Here is an 11,384-nt window from a genome sequence, read left to right as displayed (position 1 = left end):
GTTTTTTTGCATAAAAGGAAATGTCTCACTTATAGTGGAACGACTCTAAAAAGAATACGCCTCAATTACGGTGGAACGAAGGGAGTAGAATTTTATTATTGTTTTACACTCCCTCCAACCCCAAAAAATAAAAGCATTTGGGACGGCACGAGAATTAATACATATTCCCTCCTACTTTAGAAATGCAACTCCTAAAGTAGGACGGATGGAGTAATTGGTAAAACATGAGAAAGTAGGAAAATGGTAGTTAAAAACAGAAAGTTGGTTAAATAATGAAACTCACATTATTATTCATGTTTAATATTGATCCTTGTAAGTTGTAAATAAATTGATAAATATGAGTAATTATTCATGTTTAATATTGATCCTTGTAAGTTGTAAATAAATTGATAAATATGAGTAATTAGTATGGAAGAAATTTCCATAAATAAAAATGAAATATTTTTATAAGCCAGATTAAAAAGGAAGATATTCTTATTTTTTTTGGCATTCAAGTTTCACCAATGGAACATTGAACCAATAGCTATGTCAGAAAGCCTACCGATCCAAGTGACAATAACCAACTCATTTGCGTTGACCAACAACGAAATTCAGACTGAGAAAATCATCATCTATAAGTGAATGAATAGAAAATCTTGGTGTTTCTAGCTCACAAATTTCGCAAATATACCATCATACTGTTCATTCCTACAAGAATCCAAACATACATAGTTATTACTGGTAGTACATAAGCAGCTGAGAACTCAACACAATACACAAGGCCAGCACAAACTGCAAACAAAGATTTTACACATCCTAGAAAATGTTGACAACTCAACACAGGGCCGGCCCCATAGAGCCCGGAACCTTCTACATCACGTATATCAAATCTCAACAGATCACTGGTAGTACATAAGCTGCTGGGCGGCAGCTATATTCTGATAACCACCATCATAGATGGCCTGACTTGCGCCTGCGCCCATTCCCATCGTTGCTGGCTTCAGACCGTGTTGACCCTGATGAGGCATGAGGGCAGGGACACCACCCATCTTGCTCATTGCGAATTGCCGCTCATATGCTAAAAGGTCTGCAGCAGATAAGCCGTGCAGCGGTGCAGGTACAGGTGGAAGGAGTGGGTTTGAGCTAGTTCCAGGAGGAGTAGGTTTGTTACCCCACGAACACTGAAAAATGGAAAATAGCTTGAACAAATAGTGACAATATATAAAAATATTAAATATATATTGCTTCCGACATGACATTTCGGACATAAGTATAACATGAGGGAGAATGACCATTATCCATAATCACGATCCACATCATATTTAAAAGTAAACTGGTGATTATGCAGGATAAACAGAGTCACCGTAGTCCTTCCAGTTAAGAAGAGGAATAACAAAAATCCAAGGCAAAGCAGAGGTGAAGGAGGAAGAAAGGAAGGGTCGAAGTATGGAAGGTGGCAACTACAAGTAGGGGTGTGTTTTTTATCTGCACCAGCTCCCTACCAACTGCCCCACCTGTGCCCCTTGAACATCGATAACCAGCCACCTTGGGGCAATTCGAGTTGGGCCCGTGTGTATCCCACACCCTTGGGCATCTTGGTCATGGGAGGAAAATTAATCTTTTATTTTATTTATCTTTGTTTATTTCCTACTCCCTCCGTCCCACGTTACTTGAAGCGTTTCTTTTCGGCACGGGATTTAAGAAAGTTGTATTTAGTGAATTAAATAAAGTAGAAGAGAGAATAGAGTAAGAGAGATGGGAGAGGGTAAAGTAAAAGAAAGAATAAAGTAAGTGTGATTAGATGTTTTGTTTTTAGTCAAAAAGAGAAATGGCTCAAGTAACTTGGGACAACCCAAAAAGGAATACGACTCAAGTAACTTGGGACGGAGGGAGTATCTCTGTTTTCTTCTATCTTTAACTCTTTCTTATTTTCCATCAGCTTCTTCATTGTTATCATGTGAACTGTGCAATATGGTTTGTATGCTGAGATATTAGTGAATGATTATGGTACACCAGCCTATTACTCTGTATCATTCTCCATAAAAACAAGTAGGAACAAAACAAACCTTTATTTGTTTGCCACAAAGATATGACTGAGCATTTCCCAATTGAATGGCGACAGAAGCCTCTGCATGGGTGCTGTACCTCACAAAGCCAAATCCTTTATCACGTTGCACTCTAACTTCTTCAATTGATCCCACACCAAGTGCATGGAAGTGGCGGTGGAGGTCAACCTGGCTTACCTGGAAGAATAAAACCAAGGAAAATAAATTTTGTGACACCAGTTCTGGTCAAGTAGTCAACACGTGAGATGTGTTTAAAATTGATTATTCAACCAATCAACTATCCAAATCAAGTTATCATTGCGGAAACCCATGAAGAATCGCAAGCTTATCCATGCCATGACTTGTTGCATACTCTTCTATATATAATTTGTTTAGACCATTAAAGAGTTCCATATCCCAACATTCCGACATAAAGTCATATTCTGATATCATATCAGAGGAGACAATCTAAATAAGGGGAGTGGAGAAGCAAGCAAAAAGAGGACTTACTTCTGGAGTAAGATTACCGACATACACAGTGGTGCATTGAGGGTTATTCTCGGGAGCATCAGTGCTCGCAGCCTCCTTAACCTCCTCTGTAAAAGCAGAAGTATGCATCAGTTATGGTCACACCAATATGTAGTCATCACCTAGTTACTACAGCAAGTAGACATGAAAGGAAGGCGATATAGAAACTGGTGTCTAGTTGTTTCTAATGGAAAAACAACAAACGGCACCCTCATGCGACGACTAAAAAAGCGCCTAGATATAAATCAACATTTATTCGTTCAACAGCCTGTGATTACTAACTTCGGAGTTCAGAGTCAGTAAAATCTTCTAGTCACTTGCAACGACTAAAACTTATAGTTCCCTAACATACTCACCAGAAGAGCCGTTTGTTAGTTCCACAACACTTTTAGCATCCGAATTCTGCTTTTCATCAGTGGTACCAGCACCCTTTGTGGCCCAGTTACAACGTATCTGCCTGCTACCAAGCCATTTTCCTGCAAATTTTCATATAAAGCAACCTTAAGATCTCTGTTAAATAAAATACAGTGTTTATTGAGGAATTAACCCAAACCATTCCTACCAGTTAAATCATTTATTGCGCTTTGAGCTTCCTGGGAAAAAAAAGGCATACTCAAAATTTCTGTATAATGTAAACACTAGCATGAACAAAAGATCAGATATCACATAGATTTACCTGCTGGTTGCGGAAGGAGACGAATCCAAACCCCCTAGAACGGCCAGTCTTTTGGTCCCACATAACCCTTGCATCACTAGTATAAAAAGAGATAGTTAACACCTCTTAGAACTAACGATCAGATGAAAATAATCAAAGTATTACTATGACAAACAAGAGCTAAAAGAAATTCAATGGAGAGGGCGAGAGATGCTTACGAACAACTAGAATAAACAGAAAAGCATGCATACAACATAGCATCAGTAACCTCAGAGCTGAGATCACCAACAAAAATGTTGTAGTGACCTGCAATCAGATTTAAACTTTCATGAGACACTAAACGAACATACAAACTGTAAGCTAATTTAGCCGATGCCATATGTATAAAAGCATCAAAGAAGATGCGCACTTGATGTGTCTTCCCTCTGACCACTAGCATATGCCCAGTTAACTTTGATAGGCTGCCCAAACCTGAAATTCACAAAAGGTAATATTACTGTGAACAGCACAGCACTTAGAGATTAAATCTTCACTCTTCAGTAATTACTACTCACAAGTGCCTTCCATTAAGAGTCATTATTGCAAGTGAAGCACATCTACGATCAAAGTAATGAATGAACCCATAGGATGACTGCACCATAAAATCAATGCAAACAATGTCAATATAATCCTAAATTTAGATGTAAGTGAATAACCCAAAGGTTTTATTAGAGAGCATTCACACCTTTTCTTTTCTAACAAGCTTGCAGCTCTCAACTGGACCAGTACTTGCAAAAACTTCTTGAAGAAGCGGTTCTGTCACCTGTATATGAATGTTCCCAACATACCTGCATTTTCTCAAAAAATAAAAAACCTGGAAATGTAAAAAAAGAAAAGAAAACAAAGAAAAATAAAGGAATTTATAAGAATCTTCCCAAGAATGACAAAATGATATCACATTTATGAGCAAGATAATATATATGTGTGCAGATACAAGAGTATTCCTCAAAAGAAGTAGATGATCTACAAAAGGAGGTCATATATGACTATCAGCATCAAATAGATTCTATTATTAGAAATATATAGAGAGAGAGAGTAAGGCATGTGAATTTAATTGTGGAGCGATAACTCAGTTATATCATTAAATGTTACTCAAAAGGTTAAACAAAACCAAATAAGAAATCCAAAAATAAACACTTACACACTGCGGCATGTGGTTGGATCAAATCCAGGAGGCAGATTTCCACTAGGAATTGGCTCAATCTGCAAACCGAGAGGAGGAAATGAATTAAACTGAAAAGGACAAGTAATTTCCAAACCATTGGCCAGAATTCAAATCACCCAAGGGACAAAAAAGGAAAAGATAACTACACAAGTGAAGGATTTGGAAAGAAAAAGATACAAGCGGGAATGAGAAGCAAATACATTCAATATCCATCAGCTTTACACATTTAAAATGCAAGGAAACTACTGTAACTCCACCACATTTGCTTCACATATCAAATAGTACCGCTTACTTTCTGAAATAGTGAGAGGCACAAAAATACCAGGCACCAATAGTCCATCTTTTATCTTCCAGCCAAAAATTTGCTCTCAACACTTTTGCCATAAAATAAAATCATGTAAAGATTGATGAACTTAAACTAACTACATATTTATCCTTTGAGAGGGAAGCCAACTGATTGCAGTGTTGCAAACAATGCTTACCCAGCAACACAATCTGCTTCACCTTTCTTTCTCTTTGCATGTGGTAATATTATATTTACCTAAACAAAAAGATATTCGTCATGAAACAGGTAACTTCTTCTGGTGATGGACTGGTCTTTCAGATTAACTACTAACTAGACATCTAGTAGAAAAGCATATTCTCGAGTGAGAATTTCCTTCTTTCTCGTTTCTCCTTAGAGTCACAACTCTTTGCAGAATAGATTTTCCTATTTATTGAGAACTTACTAGGAGGTATATTCTAAAGTAAAATGATTTTGTAGTGCAGTTTCCAATGGCTCCGAATTAGTTTATGGAAAGGAAAATTAGGTCATTCGATGATCTACAGTTTCCTCCACCACAATCTAATCGCACTCATATACAGTCAGCAACTCAACAAACAAACAACTACAAAATGGAACTAAAAAACCAGCCATTCAAATTCAAATTTCCGAAAACCAAAACCACATCAATGACCAAGCAAACAAAAACTTAAGTCTGCAACACAACAAAAGCATGAAGAAAACTAGCCAATAAAAGCAACCAATACGTAAAATCTCAGTGAACGAACAAGCAAACAAAATCACCTAGATCAACACCCGAGGCATTCCGAAATGCACAAAAAACCTAGAAAAATATCAATTAACTACAGAAAAAAGAAGATGCTAAGCAGCCAAAAAAAATAAAAACCTGCGGAGCAGCTAAGAGGCCTGGATGGTAGAGCGACTGCTGCTGAAGAAGCGCTTGCTGCATCAACGCCTGATGCTGTTGTTGCTTAAATCTCTGATTCAGCATTTTTTTTTGCTTGATTTTTCAGCTAAAAATCGATCAATCGAATGATCGAAACGGAAATATTATCGGATTAGGGCTCGTCGAGCGAGGGAAATGAGGAAAGGGAAAAGAAGTGGAAAAAAAAGAAGAAAAACAAAAATCAGAAAAAAAAGACAAAAAGAAAATGCCTTGCTCAAAGAGGAGAAATAATTTGCTTCTCAACAAATTTATACCCCAAGTGTTTCGACTGGGTCCCACTTGACGCGTTGCAAAATACCCATGGTTTACTTGTACGCACTACATGATTATACAACTAGAACGACTTCAGTTTAAACAATTAAATTAAATATCTTCAAAATTGACTTAGCACATATTTTAAAAATTAATAATTCATACTTATATATATTAATTTTAAAATAAGAAAATTAGTAATAGAAAACATTAATAAAATATAAGTCATACTTATATATATTAATTTTAAAATAAGAAAATTAATAATAGAAAACATTAATAAAATTTAGTCATACTTATATATATGTATTTATTTCCTTTTTTATCTTTTGTTTTTTGTTTTTTTTAGTCTCAGCCCCACGATTTTGTCATCCGACGGTTAGATTGGTGTCACGTGTCATTTAATAATGCAGATTTTCAGTTGAATAATGCACACCGACTAATAATGCACCATTATAGTGTAATAATGCAGATCATCTGGACCGTTGATTAATGAGATTTAACTGCCCATATATACTATTAATTTTAAAATAAAATATGAATGAGATGAGTTAGTAGAATATAAACTCTATTATTAAATATATTAAAATAAATATGACATTTAATTATATATGGAAAAAAAGAATCTTAAAGTACTTAATAAGGAGTAATAATAATCATAACAATACTAATTATTAAAATTTTACTATTTCTAAATAGACTCATAGTCCCAAATTAAACGCATCATAAATAAGCATTCCACTTCGAGTAAAGCTAAACCAGTTGAATATTAGGAAACAAATAATACCGTTAAAATTTTCACCCATAATTTTTAGACTAATGTTTTAAAATTTGAAGCGCTAAATTGATAGGAAAACCTACTAGTTTATGGTTTATCTCTGACCAGTTTAACAAAATATTTCGATATTTTATAGGGATATTGGTACTTAAAATTAAATTTTTGATATTTTCCACGAACTTTAACTTGATCTTAAATATCACAAACGCTACACTTTGTTTGTTAATTTTTAAGGCATGCCAATTTCATATTTTATCATACTTAGCACTCTTAAATCAATATTATTTGCTACATGACTTTTTATCCTATTTTCCACAAACATAAAAAGTGGTCTAAAATATTTCACGGTTGCCCACGTAAAACAAATTTTTGCTGAAATATCTTATTTGGGTTGAGTTGAGAAATAACAAACAAAATATAAAATTTTCAATATTTAAGATCAATTTTAAAATTTATATATAGGAAATATCAAAATTTTGTCAAAGTTCATAATTTTAATAACCAATATTCTTATTTAATACACCATATAAGAATTTTTAAAGTTCTTAATATGCAATCAAATTTTTGTAATAGGCATTTCATACTTTTCTCATAGGTCAGGTTACATATAAATTTTTTGAAATGTTGAAAAAAAAATAGTTCAACACCTACTAATAAATCGATCAGTTTGCATTAGTTCATCAGTTTTAATGCATGAAACAAAGCGGACTAAACACCAATTCACGTTCAAACCATCCTTTCTTATTCAATTTTTAAAATAATGGTTTAGAAGCAACAAAGAAACAGGTATTAACCTAATCTTACGCTAGCACAAACATCACAACAACAAGAAGCTACAAAAGCCAACATACCCACGTCAGCTGCGTACCTCCTGTAAATATGGAAAAGGAAGAAAGCTAACCCCATGTGGACATCATAGTCTAGCTCTTTGTTCGCATTCCACTATGTGCCACTTTCTTTGAGAAAATGAGATTCCTTTTCCATGCACTCTTTGGTTTCGACCATGCTCTAAAGTTGTGTAGGTTATCCATCACTTGTTCTGGAGAGAATGGAAAGTCCCAATACCATCCGCGTATCCACAGACCAAGCCGCCATAAGAGTCTCTCTTCTCGAATTCCCAATTAGGCTTGAAATATGAAACACGACCTTGTTTCTTATATCCCAAATAGATCAAGTGTCACAACCGCCCTTTCTAAGGATAGAAAATTCTGTTGAATTATGACTAGTAAGGGAACAAAGAAGCGGGGGGAAAAAAGGGAAACAATCAATATGCTCAAAACGAGAATCGAATGTGGGAATTCAATCATTCAAATCAGAGTATACAATCTCAATAGTCTGATGATTAAAAGAAATAATATTCCACAAAATAAAATTATAAACAAAACAACGTTCGACGGAAGCATTTGAGAGAATAATAACATTATGTATGAAGCCAAAAATATATTCGAAACATTTTATTTGCTATTTTTTTCACTTTTATGCTCAACATTCACCGCACTCGCCACAGTTCAACCTGCACATAAGAAAAACACATGCAGGGCTAAGTACTTGATGTACTTAGTGAACTCATGCCAAACATATTTTCATCAATAAAGTTATGTCAAGTCATCGTTGAGTGAATCTCAGGTTTTACTTTAAAATAATGTCGAGAACACTAAAATCATTTCCGTCGTAAAACTTGGTTGCACAACCATCTATCATCATCATCATCCATCATAGTATACTATATTTGAACCATCATGTGAAATGAGAATGTGGCCACAAACTCAATCATTGGACCAACCAACCCAAAAGACGGCTCACGATCCCCATCAGTGCACTCGCTTAAGTAGGGGCTCAAACCCTAGTTAGACCCGAATTCGTTAACCATAAAAGTCTAGTAGGATGTCTGTTGAATCAGTGGCGAATCCAATATTTTTTATCTGGAACAGTCGTTCTGCCTGCGCGAGCTTCCCTTGCTGGAACGACAACATGTGCTGAGGGCGACGTGGCGCAATGAGAGTGGGTGGTGATGCCCACCATGGCGCCTACGAGTGGGCGTCAATTTTACCCGTTTAAATATTATTAATTTTTTAAATTTAAAAAATTAGAAATAATTTAAAAAAAGTTCTCATTTTCCCAAATATTACCTTTTTCCCACTTTTTAATATTTTTTTCATTTTTTACTCCAAAATTCATCATTTATAAATATCTCAAATCTCAGCAAAAAGAAATTGACACCAAACACTTTTCATTCTCATTCTCATTCTCCCTCTCATATTTTTCTACCTATAATTCTGCAAATATGTCAGACCAACAACTCCGGCAAGCCATTGGACCAAGCCGACGCCGGATACCTAGGCTCGGCAACTCCAACTGTGTATCGACCTTACACGGTGGACATTTAATGCCCGACTATGCCCCGACACAGCCGTTGTCCCAATTTCAAGAGGGCAACAACACCCTCGGGGCATGGGACGTTGTGCCGGATTTCAACGTCGGAGATTCGGTTGTTGGAACTAACCAAACCGGGAAGAGGTTTAGGGAGCGGGTCACCGAAAGCTACAATGCAAAGCGATCGGTTGGAACTATGCATCACAATATAATTATGTTGCGCCTAGAGCAAGCGATGAAATCCAAAAATTCAACGGGTGGTACATCAACGAAATAAGAACGAGTGAAGGCAGCGTTATGACTGCGGCCATATTGTTCTTCCAAGAGACCATACACAGACCCTTCAAGCATGTCAGTACTTGGAAGAAGGTTCGCCATCTGGATACGTGGGCACAGGGACGGATCCACCTTAATATAAGGTGGGGCAAATGCCCCTCCTCAAATATTTTTACTATATGCTATTTTGTCAATTTTGTAATTTTTTTTTGAAATTTCTTTATATTTGCCCCTTCTCAAATTCTCAAATTTCCAATACATATAATTTTGCCCCCGTTTATTTATATTCCTGGATCCGTCCCTGCGTGGGCATGGTCGCAAGCCTACCACGACGAGGACAAGATCACAAGCAAGCTCGTTGGAGCTCATTTAGATAGTTCCGACGCCGGTGCGAATGGGTCCGGAGCCAGTTCTCGCCGTTGAGCCAAGCCCAAGCAGCCCCCATAGCTCCACCCTCTCCTATGCAGCCTAATCCCATGATTTTATTCGTATATTTGCATATTGCATTCACCACCGATACGACCTGAATGAACCCTCAACAACAAGCTGTGCATGACCAGATGATTGAAACCAGTGGCAGATCCAGAAATTTCATATTGGGGTGCGATAAATAATTATATTGACTTCAAAATATAAAATTCACTCGATCTTTTTTCCTCTGTTATGTCAATTTTTCTATTAAGTCATTTCATTAAATAAAAAAATTACTTTTAATGTTATTACTTGAAAATTTTTCACTATTAAATTATAGATTCTTAGATATTTATATAATGAAGAATTTATATTCATTTAAAAAGTTCAAAATATTTAAACTAAAAATAAAATGCATCATATTTTATATATAATCTATATCATGAGCATAATAGTGATCATAAATACTATAATAAAGATTATATTCAACCATATAGCTTTATTATGTAATGAAGTAAAGGAGAAAATAAATAGTAATATATATTTAATCAAATATTTTTAGAAACTAAATAAAGTAAAAGAGCAAACAATTAATAAATGATTATATTTAAACAAACATTATTAGAAACTATAAGTCTAAATAGGCATAAATGTGCCAGAGAGAAATGGCCAAAAACGCGCTCTGGAGAAATCAATCCCAGGTCGATTATGTGGAAGGGGTGATGTATTTATCACTAAGCTACTTTCATATTTTGGGGTACAGTGGTACTCCTTGTTCTTAATTGAATCCGTCAGTGATTGAAACCCTCCAAGTATACTAGTCATATTGCCGTAACCGCTGCAGCCGCCACAATAGTTTTCAATTTTTAGGACCCGAATTATGTCATTTTTTATTTTTAATATGCAACTTCAAATTTTTAGGATTTTTAAATTATGCAATTTTTAATTTTTAGGATTTAAATTATATAAGTTTTAGTTTTACAAATTTGTAATGTTATTTTTAGTTTTTTTTAATGAAGTTTAAATGTTAATGAAATATTTTTGTTAGTTTTATTTTAATAGAAAAATAGAATAGTGGGAGTGATGATCATGAATAGTTAAGATATGAACAAATTATTAAAAGTGGTATTCCTTTAAGGAATGCCATTGATGATGCTCTTGGAATAACATTTTCTATCCATTCACAAAATTTTTTAAAAATTACTTAACCTTGTCGTTGATGTTTACAAAGCTTATCCACTTAATCCAGCAATTTCATTAAAAACACATTTATGTTTAGTTTTAAAAACACAACAGGAGTATGATTAAATTTCATATAAATTCATTACAATTGAATAATTCCCTTCAAGCCTATATTGCTTGGGGGTATCAACTTGAACTTAACTCTAGTACTACCTTCATCCCAATATAGACTCTAGTACTACCTTCATCCCAAGATAGTTCAGTCGCATTCTTTTTTGGATTATCATCTAAGGTAGTTGAGTCATTTCATTTTTTGATAAAAACTTTATCTTCTCTCAAACTTCACTCTGTATTCCTCTCTCTTACTTTATTTCCCCTCTTAATTTACTTTGTCCCTTTTAACCTTTAAAACATCAATTTTTTAAATCTGGTGTCGAAAACAAATGTCTCAACTATCTTAGGACGAAGGGAA

General features: G+C 35.0%; 1 protein-coding gene across 2 annotated transcripts; it reads right to left on the bottom strand.

Annotated features, from left to right (window-relative positions):
• Window positions 1-656: 656 nt before the first annotated feature.
• On the bottom strand, window positions 657-5,845 carry LOC121782997 (oligouridylate-binding protein 1B-like). 2 transcript variants are annotated; one of them, XM_042181026.1, is made up of 12 exons: window positions 5,581-5,845; window positions 4,388-4,449; window positions 3,932-4,060; window positions 3,762-3,838; window positions 3,617-3,678; window positions 3,426-3,513; window positions 3,229-3,304; window positions 3,115-3,145; window positions 2,909-3,028; window positions 2,535-2,620; window positions 2,046-2,222; window positions 657-1,160 (listed from the first exon to the last, which is right to left on the bottom strand). In XM_042181026.1, the coding sequence occupies exons 2-12, from the start codon at window positions 4,397-4,399 to the stop codon at window positions 879-881; spliced, it is 1,140 nt and encodes a 379-aa protein (XP_042036960.1). In that variant the 5' UTR covers window positions 4,400-4,449; window positions 5,581-5,845; the 3' UTR covers window positions 657-878. The 2 variants fall into 2 exon arrangements, with proteins under 2 accessions (XP_042036960.1, XP_042036959.1); XM_042181025.1 differs by having other exon boundaries at window positions 3,932-4,034.
• Window positions 5,846-11,384: the final 5,539 nt, after the last annotated feature.

This window comes from Salvia splendens, chromosome 20, assembly GCF_004379255.2.
Source record: "Salvia splendens isolate huo1 chromosome 20, SspV2, whole genome shotgun sequence".
Lineage (NCBI taxonomy): Eukaryota > Viridiplantae > Streptophyta > Magnoliopsida > Lamiales > Lamiaceae > Salvia > Salvia splendens.
This window is presented reverse-complemented; position numbering and strand designations above follow the sequence as displayed.